This window comes from Rhipicephalus microplus, chromosome X (assembly GCF_043290135.1).
Source record: "Rhipicephalus microplus isolate Deutch F79 chromosome X, USDA_Rmic, whole genome shotgun sequence".
NCBI lineage: Eukaryota > Metazoa > Arthropoda > Arachnida > Ixodida > Ixodidae > Rhipicephalus > Rhipicephalus microplus.
Window position 1 is genome coordinate 28,593,400 of NC_134710.1, and position 23,239 is coordinate 28,616,638.

The 23,239-nt window shown below is 44.4% G+C and overlaps 1 protein-coding gene across 2 annotated transcripts in view; it reads right to left on the reverse strand.

Moving 5' to 3' along the window:
- The window catches only part of LOC119176597 (cell adhesion molecule Dscam1-like), a 716,521-nt gene that overhangs the window by 325,363 nt on the left and 367,919 nt on the right, over positions 1-23,239 (reverse strand). For both annotated transcript variants that reach the window (XM_075876101.1, XM_075876100.1), the window contains exons 3-4: positions 20,075-20,236; positions 3,137-3,295 (exon numbers count right to left, since the gene is read on the reverse strand). In XM_075876101.1, coding sequence (XP_075732216.1) covers positions 3,137-3,295; positions 20,075-20,236 — 321 coding nt within the window. The remainder of the gene's footprint in view (positions 1-3,136; positions 3,296-20,074; positions 20,237-23,239) is intronic.

Genomic DNA, 23,239 nt, shown 5'->3' on the forward strand with positions numbered 1-23,239 from the left:
CTGTTTATGAACGCAATATGGCGCATCTGTGATGTAGGCCCTGATGCGAGCCCTGCCGCGGTGGTATAGTGGCTAAGATACTCGGCTGCTGACTCACTGGTCGCGGGTTTGAATCCCGGCTGCAGCGGCTGCATTTCCGATGGAGGCGGAAATGTTGTGGGCCCGTGTGCTCAGCTTTGGTGCACGTTAAAGAACCGCAGGTGGTCGAAATTGCCGGAGCCCTCCACTACGGCGTCTCTCATAATCATATGGTGGCTTCGGGACGTTACACCTCACATATAAATCAATCAGGCACTCTTGCGAAAATTACTGGGGGACGCAGTGACTCATAAAAATTGTTTCCATTGGGCCAGTTCCATATAACTGATAACATCTCTTTATCTCCGGATATATCTTATTACAGTGCCAAACAATTCAGATATAGAGCCAACTTGTTAGAAGGCCCAAAGGTCGGCCTGAGCGTGTCTTCTCTGGCCTGCTACTCAGCACAAAGAAATATACGGATATCTAGAGTTCTATGAATGTTGGAATTATAGGTGAAAACAACGCACAGACGAATAGGGCAAAAACAAGGTAATACAAGATATTCCCGTCCGGTCAGTCTGCGGGCTCCTTTAGCCGGTGATGTATACCCCCACACAAGCCCAACAGTCAGTCTTCCTAAAAGTTGGTATTGTTTTTTTGCGGGTGCTTTTATTTTGTGCCAATCAATTAGTTACAGTGATTCAAACTAAGCTTTACTTCGCAATGCTATACATCCAAGATGTTAGTCAGTTGCCTGCATGCTGTTTGCGCTTTGATGTCACCCGCCATTGTACACTCCTTTTTTGACCAAATAACACAAAAAATGTTTCTCATGATCATCATCAGCCTTTCTGGTGTAAGAATCATAAGACTTCATAAAACCATAATACTTAGAGTATATAGTTCTATTCTGATCACGTAAGCTTTCTAATACTTGAAAAAAAAACGTCCCACGTATAACTTTGGCCGCGTTTTGTAGAGTAAGTAACGAAAGCGACAAATACCCATACGGAAAGGTGTAAGACAAGGGGATACGATCTCCGCAATGCTATTTACCGCGTGCTTACAGGAGGTTTTCAGAGGCCTTGGACGGGAAGAGTTAGGGATAAGAGTTAATGGAGGGTACCTTAGACACCTGTGCATCGGCAATGACATTGTATTGCTGAGTAACTCAGTGGACGCAATTACATTCATAATTACTGAATCAGACAAGGATAGCAGAAAGTTAGGTCTTACCTATACCTTTCTGCAAGCAGTGCACTTGAAGTTCTAAAGAAGTAGGTCTACTTAGGACAAGTAGTAACCGCGGAGCCAAACCACGAGATTAAAGTAACTAGAACAATAAAAATGGGATGAAGTACACTCGGCAAGCATTATCAAATCATGACTGGAAGAACGCCACTATCCCTAAAGAGGAAGGATATAACAGCTGCATCTTGAAAGTAGTTACCTACGGAGCAGCACCTGGAGGATTACAAAGAGGGTTCAACTCAAGTTGGGGACGACCGCAGCGTAAACGGAAAGGAAAATGGCGGGTGTATCCCTAAGGAACAAAAAGAGAGCAGAGTGTTTATAGGCAACAAACAGGTGTTAAGGACGTCATAGTCGAAATCAAGAAGAGATGATCATGAGCAGGGCACGTAGCGCGGAGGCAAGATAACGGCTGGCCATTAAGGATCACAAACAGGATTCCAATAGAAGGAAGCGGGAGAGGGGGAGATAGAAAGTTAGGTGGGCAGATGAGTTTACGAAGTTTGTGGGTACAAAGTGGCTGCAGCAAGCACAGCATCGAGTTGACTGGCTGAACACGGGAGAGGCCTTTTTCCCGCAGTGAGCGTAGTCAAGCTGATGCTGCTGATCGTGCTCGTGTAATATCCGCAGATAGTGCCACTGTCACGCCATTGATGACGAAATCTGGACAGTATGTTGGTCGATTCAAGCGGGACTGCTCGACTTTTGAACATTTGGCTTCTCAGAAGCACGCAGTAAGCGTTAATGCAAAAATATACCGTAAGAACCACACTGCCGTATACTACACGAACATGGTGTCTCAGTAATTTGTGATTGAATCTCATTATGCAGTGCCCTTGTAACCTATATCGGCAGGCAAAAAGACTGCAGCTGCGAGGGGTACATGCCCCTTGTTTAGGGTAGGAAAGTGGATATGCTTTCATTCGTTATATATTATATTTTATAATTTCATTCTCACGTCTGTGCTAAAGGGATACTAAAGTCAAATAACAATTTTCGCCAGAGTGGAAGCTCAATATATGACAACATCTAAAACGGCAATGTTACCAACAAAAGTGCCCTACTTACCGAGAAATTAAGTAAATGCACAAGAACACAAGCGCCATGGTAGGGCATTCTCAAAATTATTCTGATGACATAAGACGGACCACCTACCAATAATCACTAGTAATCAATCTAGCTGCACTCCTTCCGTGCATTAAGAGACGCAATAAGATGCTTCTTTTTCTTTTTTGCTTGATTCATGGAAAAAAGAACCGCCGGACGTTACTATGGGGAACGGCACGGGCAGTTGGAAAATTCAATTTCCGCGTAGTTACACTGGACAGGTTGTGTAATCTAGCGGGGCGAAGTTAAACAACAACAAAAAAAATGTATGCTATGGCGTCCAAATAGCAGGCGCACGCACCCACTATCTCGGAGGTCAGAGTTGTTGCTGCTGTGGCTCCCACTGGTCTCGGTGGGCTGCTACTAGCGCAGTAAAGCCGAGCAACATTATGCACGGCAACAGTGACGGGAACCAGTCCGGTCGGTCTGCTTCTTAAAGCGGGTAATTCGAAGTGCGCTAACCCGATGCGAACCCCTAAATCATGATTCTGTTTCAAAATAGGTCCTTCCTTGGCACAAAAGTAACACTGCGATGTTTCTGGACCACTATTTTAACAATCAACGTTGACATAATAGTTGCCTTTAGTGTCCCTTTAAGGATAATATAGCTCATAGCCATATCGGCATGGTTTTTCTCTCCACGAAGCCTGGTTTCTGCAGAGGACATTCATCTCAACGAGAGTTCGTCGAAGGCACCGCCGGGTGGCCATCTTGCATTGCGTGCGGACGTGCATGGCGTGTGAGACGCACTTACCCGTAACGACGAACTTTCCCCAGATGCCGCTCTCGACCTTCTCGCCGGTGAGCGAGTCCTTGACGACGCAGCGGAAACGGCGTCTCTCGTCGTTGCGCGTCACACCGTTCACCACCAGCAGGCCACTCGAGAACGCCTGGAATCGGCTCCGATTGGACGCTGCAGGGAGAGAAAACAGCCAGCTTGTATGCTGAACTCTTTGTGACGCGTCTGGGCTGTTAGCTGAAACGACAGCTTTGACTCGCACTAATATTAGCGGTGCTTTAATATGATGCTCTAACCACTACGCCATCACTGCCGCTTTAATACGGTGGCGATGGCGTAGTGGTTAGAGCATCCACCTCGCCTGCAAAAGGTCCGTGGTTCAAATCCTGGTGCCGCGCAGTTCCCAACCGGATAAAAAAAATTCGCGTGGTGATGGAACTGCATAAAGAGGCCTGGGGAGCGGCCTCACCGGTAACCACCGCCGGGAACGCACGCCCTGCGTTCCCGGCGGTGGTTAGAAGGATTGGCCACCCTGGTGCAGTATCTGGCCACTACCTCTCACATGAATACGTCAATTAACTCATGGCACTGGGTTAACTGGCGGAACATGGGAGAGGCCTTTGTCCTGCAGCGGACGTAGTCAGGCTGTTGATCATAAATATGAAAACGGTTTATCTTTTCCCAACTGCCCACCGTCAGATGGACAATGTCAACTTGAAGCGTTTTTCCATAGTAGCCTTCAATTGGAAGATTTTTTAACCCAGAAGTAGCCAGAAACTCCGCATTTGTGACAAAAAAATACTGATAATATGTATTTCATGTTTAGTGATACGGTTCCCGACAAACAAGTATTCAAACTGTCCTAAATACATTACACGCATGCGAGTCCATCTTAGCCTAAATATTTATTAAAATTAATTAGTAGCACCACCCGGAAGCATAGAAGTATAAAACTGGAGTGTAGTACACCTAAAGAACCCGTAAACCACCTCCGATATTTTTTTCGAACATTTCAAGTCAACGCGCGAATTGTGTGCAGAATTCCATCGCGATCAGCGATTCGTCACGTGGCAGCGCTACGAGCCGCTTGCGTGCCACAAATTCCAAGAAACAATCCCTGCTTCTTTCCAGGCCTTTCGGGCCTCCGTGTGACGTGGCGTGCCACATCTCTCACGCGCTGAGCCAAATATGCTGTGATTGGTCGAGCAAGAGCCTACGACTTCCGGTCGGTCTGCTGTCCGCGCTGCTTGTTGTTGTTCGCCGTGTTGTCCGCGTGCGTGTGCGGGGCACGGCGTGTCCCCGTACGGCTTCATCGCGTTGGCAATCCTTTGAAGGCATGAGCGCAGCGCAGGGTCCATACCACACGATTACGGCAGCCATGATTCGCCAACAAGCGCGCAGCTACAACGCAACTGACGGAGTCGATCATCGACGTCCGGACTAGCCGGAGTCGCGTCAACCTGTAGTAGACGGTGTTTCAAGCAGTGCGTCAGCGATGACGTATGCCATGCGAGATCGGAAGGGGCACGGGAAAGGTGCTTGGCGAGAGGACAAAGTCACGTGGGAGAGGATACCAGTGGAGGGAAGCGCAGGAGAGAGCGAAAGCAGTGCTCGTAATGGTGTCGATATTCAAACGTGTCTAACTCTGATATTATTGCACCGTTTTGAAAAATTCTCACGGCTCCATGTTCATCGTACACTCGTGCACAATTTTCCCACCACAACTGAATTTCGACCTCTGGGTGGCTTACGAGCCCTTTAAAAAGTGGGCTGTGAAGAAGTGAGATGAAAGAAACTGCACCTGAATAATAACTATACCTTTATAATGAAGAAAAAAATGTTCAATGTATATGAGATTTCTCTCCACAGTAACATTTATTTTGCAATGTTAACACAGTGCTTTTCAGTACTTGCCTTGGAGCGCGCCGCCCTCTCTACAACAGCCATATTAGGCGGAGTAGATCGTGAACCAATTTTTCCAATTTGACGTTCATCTGAAGACTGGACTCGAACACGCATGCGTATATGAGGTCCTGCCGTGGACGACAGCATTCAGCACTCCTCCTTCCATATATGAAAACAACGATTGTGGTTTTAGTTTAGAATCGACATGAAGCTTTGCTTACGCCCAAATGGCTTCGATGGTGAAGGGGAGGAGTGTGCTTTCCGCAAGCAAGCGTATTTAAAGGAAATAAATTTTTTTTCGTAATCTTTCTGCATACTTCATCTGCATACTTCCTTTTCCTTCTAAATACTTCTTTTTTCCTTCTAAAAAAAGAAGTATCCTTTGAAGTAACCTTCTTTTCATGAGTCTTGTTTTCTTTGTTGCCAAATAAGTTCGGAGGATAGACGTAATACGCCTCCGATATTTTGTGCGAGCTTTCTTATTTAAACGTTTGTGTTTCGTCGTTGCGTATGGAGGACGTTAAACCAGGAAAGAGCTATTACGAATCGGTTAATGGGGTCACGTTGCTGCTTCGGCCGGTTTTCTTCGACTGTGCATCCATGCAAGATATGAAGGTGCAGAAACTCGGCCCAGACAAGGGGCGACCAGTAGACGCGCCGGCGCAGTTCGCGAAATTCCGGTGGTCCATTGTCAAGGGAGGCTGCCGGAGAACTCGGACTGTTCCGCACTCGCCGCTGCAAATTTTCGGCCTTCTCCTCGGGGTGGGTGGGCACTCAGAAAACGGAACAAAGAGGAGTGCGCGCCAACGTTGAGGTCGATTCGCATCCTTGCCGCTCCCGCATCCATCATTGCGGCGAAGAGTCCCTCTTTTCGCACCATGCTTGTTGTTGTCGTTCTCATAACCGTCGCTCCTTCTGCGCACTCGTATACCGCGAGATCCACGTCAGAAAAAAATAGGAAGGGGAAAAAGCGCTAGCTGAAGGGAAAGAGCTGTTCTCGTTTTTCTCAAGAATCCATGCCCAGTTGGCTTGGCCGAAATAAACGCGTACATTTTTTTGTCTTCGGTGCCCAGCCCCCCTTCTCTTTTCTTTTCCTGCTGGAAGAAATGCGAAGGGAGCGAGATGACGAGGAGAAGAGACTGCAGTGCGTGTAGTTTGTGTGCGAGCTCACTGGGCAGCGAGCGAGCGAACGAATGGCCCTGTGAAAGCAACGATAACAAAAATTATTGAAACGTAGAAAAGAAGTGGCGCCAGCAGTAAAGACCTGTGCGCTGACCAACCGACAGTGAGATGGGAAATGGGCCGGCAACGGAGTGCTCAGACGAAGGCTCGCTATTCCCCGTTGTTTTTCCAAGTCTGTGAGAGAGAGAGGAGCGAAAGAAGGGAAAGTAACAAATGCCCGTGCCTCTCCCGTTCCTGCTCGGGTGGCTGCTTAAAACGGGGCATCAGTGACGAAGCTTTGCGGTGAGGCGAAAGACGGGCGCTTATTCGTCATGGAAACAATTATTAGGCCTCAGAGTCGATGCTCTAGGCCCACCTTATTTATTTTCTAGGCCGTATACAGCCTTCTTGAATGGCGTTTGTCAAAAAAATAATAAAACAAAACGGACAACAAGGAAGGGAGCACCGACTGGCGCAGTACGCCGTCCAGAATGGAATACCAACTCGCCCCACCCTGCGTTCTTCTAAGCTATACAGCCTTGAAGCCGGTCGGTGTTGTGTGCCCTCTTTCCGTAAATGTGCTACACCCGAAGAGCCAGCAAGTGAAGGTTCATGCGAAGTAAACGAGCAGAATCGTACTTCCAGCACGGTACTTCTAGCTAGAGATAACTATCACATCCGCCCCCCTCCCCCCTTAGCGCATGCACGTGCGGAATTCCATATTTAGTAGTGCATGAGATCTGTTTTGTGTTTGGGGAATCAAGTGGTTAGTCATGTAGCCTGACTTGGGTTGCCGCACAGCATTACCAGATAAAGAAATATGTGAGATGACCAATTACAAATGCGCTGACCATCATGCCGCGCACACGACATTGGTATGAAGACACGCATATCCTACTCTGGCGAAGAAACATTATTGCACGCGCCATTGTAGACCCGGGTAATACCTGTGGTGCAAAACATCTCAGTGCTCTAGGTAATGTTATACACGTACGAAGAAAATAGTCATCGCATCGAGTTTTGAAAGCAATTTATTGCTTTGGAACATGTCGCGCACCAAAGACAGTTGTCCATACTCAGATAGATAGATAGAGAGATAGATAGATATCTATCTATCTATCTATCTATCTATCTATCTATCTATCTATCTATCTATCTATCTATCTATCTATCTATCTATCTTTCTATCTATCTATCTATCTATCTATCTATCTATCTATCTATCTGTCTGTCTGTCTGTCTGTCTGTCTGTCTGTCTGTCTGTCTGTCTAAGACATTTAGCTCTCCAGGCCGTTTGGACAATAGGATCTATACCAAAATTGACATGTAATATGAGTGTGTGACGAGCATAATAGTCATCACATAAAAATTGACATTCCATGAATGTTATGATTTACATTGCAAGGTCTTGCTGCTCTGGCTGTGGTTTCGTATGCATGACATATTGCAAAACTGGTATGGTATGATATGACTGCATGGCGAACATACGTGACAAGCCCTCACGCGTGACTCATGACATACATGTCATGCAAGTCAGGGCTACACGCCATGCTCATGGTGCGCTCGCGGTCGTTTCGCTACCTTCGCACATGCAAATTTGGTAATAAATTACGCGAACGGACGACGAAGGTAAATTACACGTCCAAACATCATAATCATCACTTGCATGTTGTGTAAAACTTGACTGCATGCTACCCTCATTGTGCGCTGGCGGTCATATCGCTCGCTTCACATGACAAATTTTGCATTATGTGTCATGAGGGGATGACGGAGGTATATATGACTGGTGCAGACATGATTATCATAATATGCGTGTGGTTTAACAACATGACTACATACCACGCGATGATGTGCTCGCGGCTGTTTTGTTAGCTTCACATATACCAAAATTGGTATTACGTGACGTGAAGAGAAGACGAAGATAAATGACACGTCCAAACATGATAATCATGACATACGTGTCACGTAAAACATGACTACATGGTACGCTCGTAGCACGCGCGCGGCCATTTCGCTGGCTTCACTTATACCACATTTGGTATCGCGTGACGTGAATGGACGACGGAGCACAAATTCCAGGCGAACACATGATAAACATGACATGGAAGTCATGTACGGCATAACTTAAGTCCGCGTCATAATGCTGTCCTGATTTTAACATGACAAATCAACCTTGCTCATTTGTGCTTCGCATAACATTGATTTCTATGGTACGTGGGATATACCAATTATTTTTTGCTTTTTAAAAGAAAATACGCATGCTGCTGTATCATAAAAAAATTTGGCAATAGGTTTTAATACATTGCTTGTTTAACCATGTAGCATTGCGTAAAATAAATGCATTTGTAAATTTTGCTCTGAAAATTAAGGGCGTAATGTCACGGCATTGGTTAAAATTGTAGAAATGGAGATTACACAGTTGCAAAAAAATACCACGTTCGTCTTAAGCAAGTACAAAAAAAGTAGCCACACTAATGGATTCACCAAGTTTTCGCGTAAACAGAATGGCTGCGCATAAAACGTAACGATAGAAAAAAAGAAATAGTCGCTCACAGGCGCTAAAGATTTGCGCCGCCAGCCATATTTGTATAGCTTCTACGTTAGTTACACGGGGCTCTCTAATCTCTGGGCATGATTCGGGCAGCCGTTAGCGCGCGAGTCTCCATCAGTGTTTTGCCTACGGCGCCCTGATCATAAGCCCACGATTACAGTCGTCAGAAGAGTGCGAGTAAGCGCTTTTCGGCTCGTTTGTGAAGTCGTCCCTAATCCTTTTCGATTCAATTAATTTTTTTCCATGCCTTATATCTGAAATCCCGCCCGATCTTCAAAACAGCGCTGACGTGAACGTCAACATGACCTACGCCGAGCCACCTTATGGCTCTTTGGCGAAGAGAGTCTTAAAGAGCCCATTAGGGGCCTCGTCCCAGGCCAGGCTGCGACTCAATTACGTCACCTGAGACGTTTTCCATCCACCCATTCCGTCGTGGTGGTGGTGGTGGGGGGGGAGGGGGGGAGGGTGCTGCGAACTGCTGCCACCTCTGCGCACTACGCTAAGTGCTTAACGATTCCACTTGGTAATGTGTTTACTAATAGCAACGTCGTTAGCACCCCCTCCCGCCCTCTTTTGCCATACCGTGTGCGCACCCAGACTTCCCGACACTCTTTCTCGTTTTATTTCCTCCGTCGAATTCCTGAGGCCAGGCATTCTGACAGCACCCACGCTTGGTGTGATCGATTTTAAAATCAGCGCCGTCGTTTGTGCGTACGCCCTTCCTCGTGGCCCCGCCTTGAAGACCAATCAAACATGTCGCGCTGGTCGCATTTGCTTGTTCTTGCTTAGTTTTTCTAATGGGAAGACGGCGTGCCGAGCTACTTCCGTTTCTGCCTCTGCGGAATGGTGCGAAGAGCGATCTCGCGACACCTCGCCGTGCCCTGGCTCTTTAGCGTCTCCAGGATCCGTTCGGAGAGCTTAAAGCAAGCAGGCGAAAGTGAAACCGCATTAGGCTCGTTTTTTTTTTTTTTTTTTTTTTGATCCCGCTGATAAGTGACGCCTCATCTCTCACTCGCCTCCCGTCTGACCCAGTCTTAGCGAAACGCGCCGTAGATCAGATAAAGTGCGGAGCTTTTCCCGCCGACTTAAAGGCAAGTAAGGTCGATTAAATCTGCAAGAAATGAAAACTACGAATTCTTCTAATGGCGTCAGTAGCATTTTCGCTACTGAATGAACGAGCGCGTTCATGACTGGAAACTCAGCTCTAAATTCTGTGAATGTTCACTCTTCGAGATACAGTGTTTGCGAGGTTGTACCTTATCACAGTTTCCATTTCTGCTGTGTCATGTGTGGTTCAATATGCGCTCGTTTCGCAAAACACAATAATAAATGAAAGGATGCCATTGTATTTAACAAAGAGTGTAATATGTTTGGCGAGCATAACCATCATACCCTCCCCCTCCCAATCATTCCTATAGTAATTATTGCTTCTTTTTATTTCTTTCTCACATTTTTGCAACTCTGAAAATTATGCCTCTGTGGTTATCACATTTAATATTTAATTCGCGTCCTTGTTATCATTTCTTAGACTTAACTGTTTTTTTCTGTTTTTTATGCTATAGGTCTAATAGACTGAATATTTGTTAACTGTACATGTTTCCGTTAATGCTTGTCAGAATAATTTTTGTGATAAAAGACAGCTGGCCCCACTTTCGTTTTTGGCTATTTCTTCTCTTTCTAATAATAATTGATGAGGTTTAACATCCCACAGCAATTATGGGTTTATGAAAGACGCTGTGTAGTGGGGTGCTCCGAAAATTTTGAACTTCTGAGGTTCTTTAACGTGCATTTAAATCTTAGTATAGTGCATTGAGCTTTTTTGCCTCCGTCGATAATGCGGACGCCGTAGCTGGGATTCAATCCTGCGACGTTTGGTTCAGTATTCAAGCGTAATTACCATTTGACGACCATGGCGGGTTTCTCAATTATTCTTCTTAAAAAAAGAACTAAACGCAGACGTATCATGCAGTGTTTAGGCACGTGTTATTTCAGCAGAGTATAATTTTCAAACGCTTTCTAGAATATTATTTGCCAGTGTAATATACGCTTTTTTGCAATCAAAAACCTTCCCGCACAAACACTAACAAAACACAATGAATATTATTAGTTTCTTCCTTAAAGTGCTTTCCCAATTAAACACTACCAAAATCTGCTAACGGACAATAAAGTCATGCTTGTAGTACAGCGCAACATGACAAAAAGCGTTCCATTATTTTTTCGGCGGACGGCTTATGCGTTTATCAAGTGGAGGTGAATTATCCCAGTAAAAGATCGTATTAACCACATGAAACACTAGGAATAATTTAAGGCCATGTACTGAATTTTGCAATTTACAGTACCACTTTCAAACAGTTGAACCAAGAACGCGTCACCTGTAGGTTATTCGTTAGCCTACAATTGTGGACCACAAAGGAAAGAAAATTTTTCCAATTTTGCACCTAAATTGATCCTTTATGTGTGTACGTATTCGGTGATTTTTTTTCGATAATTTTTAGAGGACTAGTAATACAGTAAAAAAAAGGTCCCACGGAATAGAGTATACGAAAGCAGTGAGTCACTGATTTTGTGGTTAATTGAATGTGGGATATACGTATATGCCATATACATATATGCATTTCACTTGCCCGAAAGCTTATATTGCGAACCCGGAAATATGTGTCGGAAAATCATTCTTCCACAAAAGGAATACTAAGGCGTAGACGTATTATGTAGTGTTTAGGCATGAGTGGTTTGGGTAGAGTATGATTCGCAAACGCTTTCTAGAATAATACGTGTCAGTTCAATCTACACTTTGTATGATCAAAGCCTCTGCGCACAAATTCCAACAAAATGTATTGAGTATTAGGTCCTTCCATAAGGCCCTCTCCCACTGAAACAAAAAGCGTGTATTTGCACACAAACTCAGAATAACTTAAGGCCATGTGCTAAGCCTTGTAAGGTCCATTACCGCTATCAAACACATGAAACAATGACGTTTTAACCTACAAATCATTTGTATGAATGAGTGCTGTAGCCATTACTAATCTGGTTGGCTTGCACTGTGGATGCAAGCCTATGCCTAATTTAAACTGACGCCTTATCTAAAATCAAGAAGCAAGGCAGTAAGAAAAGCTTAGAGTCATTAGAGATAAATAGAGACAATATTTGTGTGAGCTCACTTCCTGTTTCCCCTGTTTAAGACATAAATCTTCGTCTGACAGAGTTGGTGGCCTGCGCCAAATAAAAGCGCTAAAAGGCGGATAATGTTATTGCGGTGCATAACGTCTTCAACAGCGCAAGTGAATTTCTAAGCATCATCGTCCGCACTTTCTCGTCCAGCTGAGAGAGGAAAGACTGCCCAGACGGAAAGGAAGGATAGAGGTGAGAGGGTGATAGTGAAGCGTATACTAGGTAGTGAATTGACTTGGTAAAGAAAGAGTCACGACGTGTAGAGTGTGAAGCTGAGTAGAGAAGAGGAGAGTAAAGGTGAAGACATGGCGGTAGCGGAGAGAGGGGGGATAGCCCACCCCTCCTTATACACCCAATAAAGGGAAGAGAGGATAGCCGCCGTAGTAGCTCAGTGGCAGAGCATCGAACGCGTTAGTTGAAGGTCGCAGGTTCGGTTCCTGCCCAAGGCAAGTTATCTTTTCACTCACTTTTTTTCTTCACATTTACAATACAATTTGATCTGATAGCTTCTCCTATATTTTTCTTGGTATTATTATCTGTTAGATCTCATTATTATTGTGTGAAAACATGGAAAACCGAGCCCTTAATTATACACTTTTTTTCATTATACCTTAACGAGGATCTCGTACTGGTAGACTTGGTGCCTTTAGGTTGTATACGAGGGACTATTGGTCAGCTGCCAGCTCGTCATAAGCTGACGTGCTAGGTGATGCCATACAAGCTCATAAAAGAGTGTTCCACACTCGCCGCCAAGGCTACTGGTGGCGCGGATTGACACTCCCACGTTTAAACTCAAATATATACCTAATGAAGTGCGCAGGGGGATAGCTGCCGTAGTAGCTCAGTGGTAGAGCATAGAACATGTTAGTCGAAGGTCGCAGGTTCGGTTCCTGCCCACGGCAAGTTTTTTTTCACCCACTTTTTTTCTTCTCATTTACAGAACACACACCCACACACACACACACACACACACGCACACGCACACACCCACCCACCCACCCACCCACACACACACACACACACACACACACACACACACACACACACACACACACATTGAGCAGCAGAAGGTCGTCCCCACGCCATCCGTTATGCAAGCACGCTTTTCTTTCTTACCCGCTAATACACGTGTCACTAAGCACACGCGTACGCTAAACATTATTTCTTTGAGGGCTCACTTATTTATTTATTTGAAATACCCTCAAGGTACATACAGTACATTATAGAGGGGAAGGACAACTCCGAATAGATGAAAAACAACAACGAAAGAGATACATGAATAATCAAATGAGGAAAGTACAGTAACATGTATAATAGATACAAAAAGTAAAGGATAAGACCAGGCCTCGCCGCGGTGTTCTAGTGGCTAAGTTACTCGGCTGCTGACCCGCAGGTCGTGGGATCGAATCCTGGCTGCGGCGGCTGCATTTCCGACAGAGGCGGGAATGTTGTAGGCCCGTGCGCTCAGATTTGGGTGCACGGTAAAGAACCCCAGATGGTCAAAATTTTCGGAGCCCTCCACGACGGCATCTCTCATAATCATATGGTGGCTTTGGGATGTTAAACCCCACATATAAATCATCAAGGATAAGACCAATTTGAACACTAGTTATACAAAATGTGCTACTCGATTGAGTAATTCAGGTATGATTATAATAATAACAAAAAGTACAAAGGCAAGAGCTTCGAACACCAAATAACAGAAAAAAGGAGGACATATGGCAGAATTTTACAATTCTAGATGATGTTCCCAAAAGCATGTTTGAAAAGAATTGGTCGCGTATTTTTACTACAGATGATGGTAGAGTATTTCATTCAACTGAAGGTTTCGGATTAAATGACTGTGTGCACGCAGTGTTAGAAAATGAGACCTGGACTTTATGACAATGATCCTTACGAGCAGATGTGAATGGTGGTGGGTGAATGAAGAGCGATCGGAGAGTGGCATTGTGATAATATATTTTATGAACATATTGACTGTTTTAAATTTTATTTTTTTATTCACTGTATCAATCTGGAACAATTTGGATGCTTTGTTTCGCGCATCAACTCATGAGTTTGTTGAGAAAACCACCTCAACTTGTTGTTGAGGTGGTTTTCCATTGCCTCAGCCGTTCTTTTTCTGTGCTCCAATAATATCTGTACTCACACCTGATGAGCAATTTTGTTGTAAAGCTAAGTAGGCGTATTTCTTCATCGTATAATCTCGATTGACAGATATGTGAGGTGTGACATTCCAAAACCACCATATGTATTTGAGAGACGCCGTATTGGAGGGGCACCAGAAATTCGGCCACCCTGGGTTGTTCAACGTGCACCCAAGCTCATTTAAGCTTAACTTGGCCTAACGCAACACAGGTGCTGAGCTGAAAAAACTTAAAGGAGCACTGACATCAAATTTACTCATGCCAAGATTTTTGCGTCAGCGAGTAGCTATAGAACCTGTTGCAGCGATTCGTGACCTAAAACGCAACCGAGGGATGAATAACTATCACATTTATTGATTCATATTACTGGTATCTATCACTATTCGAAACGGCCGGCATTCCCGAATTTCCAGCACTGGGAGCACCAGATGTGGCGTTACCTCGCGGTCACCTCCAGATCACGCCACAGCTGACCACTTCTCCAAAGAAAAGAGTGACGTCAGGCTAGGCTGCTCCGCAAACATTTCGTCAGCTAGGCGGACACATTCAGTCATGCCTTGTCCCCTGCATTGTTGTCGTCGCCGTACAAAGTGTCGACTCGAGTTCTATACGATAGTCTGGAGCTTGTAATCCCCTCGATTAACGACGTCGCGAATTATTTTTGCTTCGATTGACCTTTTGCAGAACAGTGATTCCGAAATGAATGCTGTTCCAAGCAGCACTGCAGAGGGCCCGAGGATGCACGCTTTAGTCATGTTCGCTCGTGTGTCTCAGTTAACTATATTGGTGTGTTTCGGCGTGCAAAGCATTCAGGTATACGCAGAGGGGTCAATGCAATATAGCTATCACGAATGAGCATCAGCGGAGAAATAGAATACGTTTCCTGCTTGCCAGGTTCTTTTTCGCGCCTCCAGATGGCCTGACCTATCCAGCCTCTCGCGGTTAACATGGTATTTCCACTTTTACGTGGACGCAAAGTCTACAGATGAAATAAAATTCAACAGTACCTGCGCGTTACGTGTTAGCGATGATATCTGACTATACTCTGTTCCACTTTTGATAGCTTGTGGTCGTGTTGATGTGTAACACATACGTGATATGAAAAGACACCCTCATTGCGCTTTTTCCGTGCTTCGAACTAGACGACTGCAACTCATTCGCGACTCACAACGATTACCCGACACGCTGACCGACAAGCATACGTTTACTCATGCTGTTTTCTTTCGCCGTTCTTTTAAATCATTCAATCCGGTGCGACGAAGATCAGACGCGACGAGCGAGTGCTTTTCTGCGCTTCGGCGCCACGATAAGATCACTCGGATCGTACACGTCACCGCTGCTAGCGTATCGTCACTCAGGATGGTATTTGTGCAATGTATTACACTGAACACGTAGCACTAGTGTCGATGTCGCAGGGGCTCCGCTTCGCCGCGGTGGTCTAGTGGCTAAGGTATTCGGCTGCTGACCCGCAGGTCGCGGGTTCAAATCCTGGCTGCGGCGGCTGCATTTCCGATGGAGGCGGAAATATTGTAGGCCCGTGTGCTCAGATTTGGGTGCACGTTAAAGAACCCCAGGTGGTCGAAATTTCTGGAGCCCTCCACTACGGCGTCTCTCATAATCATATGGTGGTTTTGGGAAGTTAAACCCCACATATCAATCAATCGAAGTCGCAGGGGAGTCTATTTTTTGTTTTTTCTCCTTAGTTTTTCTACACTGTTTGACATCGAATTAAAATAACTTCCACGCGACGGATGCCGTTCCAATTTGGCCAAGAAGACCTATGCATACCAAGCGACCGAATGATGGGAACATCTCGATCTTGAAACTTGATGTCAGTGCTCCTTTAATTTTGTGTGCTTGGCTTCATCGGGTTTTGTGAAGCTGACTACACTCACTTATGCTAATAAACCGGCATAAATCACGACTCTACAGCATTTTCGCCTCCTTCTAAAATGCAGCTGCTGCAGCCGGAATTTGATCCCTCGACCTGAGCAGCCAAAACGTTTGTGATTACTAAAAGTGTTTCGTCGTACGTCGTGCTTTCTCGCTTTCGTTGTTACTACGGAGCCAGTGCCCTTCCTTCCCAGCTACGTCTATATATATATATATATATATATATATATATATATATATATATATATATATATATATATATATATATATATATATATATATATATATATATATATATATATATGTATATATATATCCTGTTCATTCTTTTTTCCACTTTATTTCTCTTTTTATTTTGGGGCTCTCTTCCTTTCTCCTTTACTTCTCCTCAGCCTCACACATTGGAATAGTATTTTCTCTCTTTTATTTGGGGAGGGGGGGTCACCAACTTGATGTGAAGTGGGGTACGGGCAGGTATATATGGTCGAGCACCATTTTGCGCTGTGTATACCATCAAAAAAAGTAAAAAAAAAGAATCTAGGTGGCGGGGGTACGGAGAAGGGCCCGGGCCCGTTCTGCCACCACCTGGCTACGCCTTCACAACTATACATCTCGGTCCAGTTTCATTTGCCACCCTCTTGGCATACCATGCCATACAAGGCTGTGTTATGCTCGGCCGACATGCCTGAATGGCCGAAAAGTTACGATGCTCGTCTTCGGATCGTGGATAGCGTGCTTTCGAATTCCGCTTAATGAAGAATGTTTTTTTTTTTCGCCATGACTTTTTACCTATGTCTATCTCTATCTCTCACCGATCAGAGCTATTGCATCCCACGCTGGACTGATTGGCGGACGTGTTCTGAGAACGAAGCAGAAGATGACGACGAGGACAGAAAAAGCACGAGCAAGCTCATGATGGTGATAGCTTTCTAGTGTCGCCACATGGTATAGCGAAAAACTTAACTGCTCCGCTGTAATGAACGAGCATTTGTATTGATTAGAAACCTCCATCGACAACATCTTACTGACTGTTGACATAGTGGACACGCGTTCTCACCAACCAACATCGCGTGTCCAGAGTTTGCCGTCTGGAGTAAGCACCCATGTTTTCTCTTCAGTCGTCCCGGTTAATGGACTCGGGACGAGTGTGAAGATTGGAGTGACGCCACAGCCACCACCCGTGTTCACGGTACTTCTTTGAGATAAGTGGTGTCTTCGATCCACCATCTCAGTGACGGTAGTGTCGCACTGATTGCTATCAAGAGTGGCGGGGCTTGGTCGATAAAGAAACTAAAGAAACTAACTTGAACACGGACAGCAGTCCTATCAAGGCGAAAAGCGAGTGACCAGCTACAGCAACGCGGTACAGTATAACTACATTAGCGCTGCTGGCTCTCAGTAAAGGCCACACGAAAGTGTACCGGCACCACAGGCTAAGTAGTGACCACACTTAGCAGTATTGACATTACAGTAATTAAATTAAAAACATAAAAACACCCTTTTCTTTAGTGAGTGAACAGCGGAATACTTAAAGCGAGTGATTTCAAGAAACTTTTTACCACAGTACCTACAACTTTGCCTGTAAAGGATGCACCGCCCCAAATAGAAAAGCTTTGTGGCGAAGCCAAAGTTTGTACGTAGCTCCAACAAAGCTGGTTTTAATGAAACGAAACTTTCTTGTCTTCAAAAGAAATGCCTGTGCGTCAGATTTATTAAAATTATAAGCAGTGTATGGATATTTTTGATATTCTCAAAAAATTTTCATTTATCGCACATTTTCAGGAATACAAAAGAAAGATAGCACTCGGGAAATAAAATTAAGGTTTCAAATAGATTATAACACTGACCTCTCAACAACATACTTGTTTTAATTATTATAGCATCTTGATAAACTTGCGTTTTTTTTATTATTCGCCCCCTATGAGGCCTCAGTGGCGAATAATAGAAGTTCTTAGTTTTTTTTTAGTACATTTCAGCGTCGCCGTGTTACAAGAATATCGTATCGTGTTTACCGTGTTGCCGGAACCCATGTTTTGGCAAAGTTTGAACGTTCTATACGTAAACGTATATCTTTGCGTTTTTGTAAACCCGTAAGTGGTGGGGATAACTGCGTTAAACTATACAGCCATTTAAGTAGGAATAAATTACCATTACGTCAAAATCGTAATGAACGTTTTTAGCGTGTATGGACTTCTAGTGCACGCTAAACGGGTATATGACAACCGGTTTGCCGGAGCATGGTATAGAGATCTTGTAGCACCTCAGCCAACCCGAATCCTAGAGACACGTGTTTTCTGTTAGTATTTTCAGAGGGAAAATGCTTAAAAGGGTGGTGCCCCACCACACTTGTAGCTTGCGCGTTCTTTGCTGCAAGCATTTATTATAGCTAAATACTTCAATGTCGCCTTTTGTATGTGGACAATTTTTGGTTTTGATTGCTGAGCCCTGAGTTAGGCTGGAACGTTGCAGTGTAGGTGGTTCAGTCACGTGAGCACACAAGGGTGTGACGCACGTCATGCTCATTATTATCTGCTCTCGCACACGTGTCAAACAAGCACTTGCAAAACAAACGTGAAGCAGCCGCGATGCTTTGCCGATACGTACGTGGCGGAGCTCTGGAGGCTACTCACCTCACGACGATAAGCGCGCACATGGAGGGTGGGGGGTGGGGGGTAAGGTGGCGGCCTTTCACATAGTCACCTATGAAGGGGGCGGGGGTAGCAAACTCATCCCACACTTTGACACAATAGGGAGGGGGGCTGCAACTTGGAGTTGAGCAAAATCAGCCCCATACATTAGCATAGTAGGAAGGAGGAGCACTGTGATGAACTTTCATCTCCGCTGAAGGGAAAACCTGCACACGCCTGTACAGATCTGGTGTAGCGTCACCACAACTTTCATTGCTTTTTCTACAGAGCTACGTCAGTTGGATTTCGGTAGAGAGATTGAGCATTTAGGTACACTTTGGAGGTGAATAAAATATATTATAAACGTTCGCTGTGTTCCACTATTCGTCTGAAGTGTCCCAGCATACAGAGGAAACCCACACTAGGCTTCTTATAGCCTCGAAATTTGATGGCAGCACCCCTTTAAAAAAGCAACTCGTTTGTTATTGCACCGGTGTAAGGCATTCACACCACAAGTGTAATTCACCACGTTTCTGCAATAACAATTTTGTGCTTGCGTGGTTCGTCTAGGCCCCGCCAGATAACTCCACTTATCCGGCCTCTCAGGGACCTTAGGTCTCTCACAATTACGGCTTCACCATTTCAGGTCAATTTAGCAGGAAAATTCCGGCTCAAACAACTTGTTCACAATTTCTTCTCGCAATTCGGCTTCTTTTCACATGGCGGCTCGAGTCTCCGTAAAGCAGATACCGTGAGTAGCCATGAACGAAGATAAATTAAGAGGTATGGCTGTAAACGTAAAGCGTATCCGGCGGCCAATTTACGTTTTGGCAAGTCTACTTTCGATAAAGGTCCGCACATACATGATACCATCTGGTAAACCAGTACCAGGGTAAGGTAATAAAGAGCTCTAATATCGATAGGCAGAAGCAGTGAAATGCTCTGTCGTCAAAAAAACATGGTGCTATGAACTCAACGTCTGGCAAGTTTTCTCGCAATATTGTTCTAATAGCTGTCTTCAGGCGTGGACTGTCATTGGCCTTAAAAAGTGTATCAGACAACCTGTGGTTTTACTGTACCAACTTTTATCTGAGTCATGTAGGAAGATACAAATACAGAAAGCATTTTTAACATTTGACCCATAATTTAATTGAATATTTGATCCTCTTAGTTTAGGGTGTTTTTTTTTGACCAAGCAGCCTATTGAAATCTACTCTGTGTAAACCTCGCTAATATTATTTTCTGACTAGGTGACCTATAGCATTTCCGTGGCTATAATTTCTCGTATGCCTTAGAGATAGTTTGAAATTTTCTTATTTTTTTTCGCTTGACTTGTCTCATGCTTCGTACTTCGTGCTATCATGCCCATCACATCTAAAGAGTGCTAGTAACAACTATACAAAGTAGACACACTTGTAGAAGTTTGTATAGGAGTCTGTAAATGCAGTGTCACGATGTATGGCATCAGTATCTTTGAAATTGAAGGGTACATGTAACTCACAGACATCGGTGGAAGGTAGCACGGTGACATCGTCGTCAGACACCCATGCGGTGAGTGAGACGTACTCCCTCGCTGCCGGTGGCACCAGGCACCGTAGCATGGCCACACCCCCAACGCTCGCCACGCTGTCAGTCACCGACACCTCCAGTGGAGTGCGAACAACTGCCGAAGAAAGAAGCAACAAGTGTAAAAAGACTGCATTGCTCCTGTACAATTGTGCTCCTTCATGCGTGTATATGTGTGTATTATCTAAAATGTTTACCAAAGGGACAGGTAACTTCAGCGAGCCGCGTTGTTTTTACAGCTCAGAAAGGCGAGGATAAACGCGATCCTCTGCGCACATTGCGGCCAAAATGCATTCCTTTTCCACCAGACAGCTCACGCATTCTGGTCATCCTGCGCAATACTGAAGTGAATAATCCCACCGGCTCTTATTTTCTGATACTAAACAAAATTATGCATAAATAATGGCTCTCTGAGTATGGCTTTTTCGCCAAGTTACGAGTAGTGGCGTAGGGAGTCGATCTTCGATAGGACCAATCTTCGTGTCATTTAGAGCTCTAAATTCAAACTGGTGTTTGCACTCCTCAAAACATACTGGCGTTTTCAGATATCTAAAACTCCCGTACGCAAATTATTCGGTGCTCGTGACTGCTGGTCTAAGCCCAATATGGCGCATGTTTTGCTCTAATGCCTAGATTACATGAACTTCATGTATGCTTGCTCTTGATGCTTGCGCTTGATATACTTGATGCTGATCGAACATTCCCACCCGGTAAGTTCATGGTTTGCACTGTGTTGACATTTTTCGTCCTTTCGTTGAAATGCTTTTGTGTAAACTCAGCAGAAAGAGATTTCCACAGCAATGTCTGAACTGTAGAAGTGTTTAGTTTGGGATATACCAATTAGAAAAATTGCTTCACCTAGGTCAAGTACCGCAACTAAAGCGCTTTCCAAATTTGCTGATGCAGCTCTACACCTTGTCAAGCTATATCAACGTCGCGTAGTAGGAAGCATGAGCCCATAAGGAGTTCTTGTGGTTCACTTCGTTGAGAGACTTTAATGACATATCGTAGCAGTGCTAGCAAAAACATGTTGATATGATACAAGTAGACACGCTCACTGCTCGATGATGCTTCCATCACCTAAAGTAAAGAGTGGAACAAATGGTGGTAGTAAATGAAGCATTACGCCATGTTTAAGGAGCTGTTTGCCGTTCCAATAGTGCATGATATCCAATAGTGGATGATATTCATCATCCCCGTGAACCTTAAGAATGCAATAAAAAAACGTGACACCATCTCCCCCCTACCTACCACTTCTAACAGACAGAAAAATACAAAATAAAATAAATAAAAAAAAGATGGCAATAGTGCTATATGACCAACATTCCGATGACAGTATCAACGTAAATGCCGATTTCTGGCTCACACGCACGAGTTGGACAGCGTATGTTCTACGAAGAAACCCAATAATCGTTTCATGACGTGCACCGAATAGAGATAAGACGCAACCATCAAGAAAGCCGACAGTACCAATAGATATCACCCTTTTACCGTGTCGAAGGATGTGGATCCATTGCCCAATGTGCTGACTTTACTTGGATAGGTGCGGAAAGCAATATAGAGAGTACGCTGAGACTTCGCTTTGCGTTGAACAATGCCAACTGTCGATTCATCCTGGGAAGCCTTGAACGAAGTCGTGGACACGCAGATCTGCAGATACCCGATGTTGCAGGTGATCGTGTTCTCGATGTCAACAAATACATGTTAGAGAACCCCCAATTGCGTAACCATTAGGATTGTGCTTTAAGACACTGTTGGAATGCAAAAACTCCCATACGAAGTAACACGTATCAGCTTTGTCTAGCGCACTTTAATGCGACAAGAGATGTATAGGAATGCTAGATGTGAACAAGCTGAGTAGAAGCTACGGAGATGGCACTTGACAATTGTACACTGTTGTCGCAATTTTTTGGATAAGTAGACAAAAAGGACTTCCCTATAAGAAGTAGAATTGAGGGGCGAATACTTTAAACAATTTCATTGATATGAGAAATAATTTCTTTTATTTCGCTCTGCAAGAGATTTTGCAAAAAAAAAAGTGGACGCATTTTTTCAAATGACCATAAACTTATGATGTTCCCATTGCAAATATTAAGCATGCTCTTAATTCTACACATAAAACTCACGATTGCATTTAACAATAAAACATTCGAGTGTGCATCTCTTGAAGAAAAAAAAAGATGAGTTCTCAGAGAGCCATTCATTGAGTATTAGAACGACCATCATTAGATGCAGTAGAACTGCCAGATGAGTTTCGTTCAAGGCCCTCAGTAGATACGATCAAGCATCGAGAGTTGAAAATGCGTAGTGAAGTTTGTTTCCTCTTGCAAACAAACATTTCGGAAACGTTGAGGGAGACTTCACGCTGACTTTCGCGAGATTGCTTTTCGGAGCGATGTTTACAGTGCGATGTTGTTGAATTCTAGGCCATAGATAATACATTAGCCGACTCTGAGTGCTCCCTTTTTTCTATGCAGAAAATGTATGAAAAAAAAGAAGAAAGAAAGAAAGAAAGAAAGAAAGAAAGAAAGAAAAAAAGAAAGAAAGAAAGAAAGAAGACACAACGGCATTTGTTCAACTGAATTTTGTTTTTGTGTGTGTTTTCCTCACCACACTAGAGTGACCGTAGGTGGGATGGTGGTGTCAAATATACCGTTAAAGTATGCCAGTTTTTTAGGAGGAGAGAGAAACTCGCCATGGTGGTCTAGAGGTTATAGTGCTCGGCTGCTGATCCGTAGGTTATGGGATCGAATCCAGGCTGCGGTGGTCACATTTTGCATGTTCGCAAAAATCCTTGAGGCCCATGTATTCAGATTTCATCATCATCATCATCAGCCTGACTACGTCCACTGCAGGACAAAGGCCTCTCCCATGTTCCGCCAGTTAACGCGGTCCTGTGCTTGCTGCTGCCAATTTATACCCGTAAACTTCTTAATCTCATCTGCCCACCTAATCTTCTGTCTCCCCCTAACCCGCTTCCCTTCTCTGGGAATCCAGTCAGTTACCCTTAATGACCAGCGGTTATCCTGTCTACGCGCTACATGCCCTGCCCATGTCCATTTCTTCTTCTTGATTTCAGCTATGATATCCTTAACCCCCG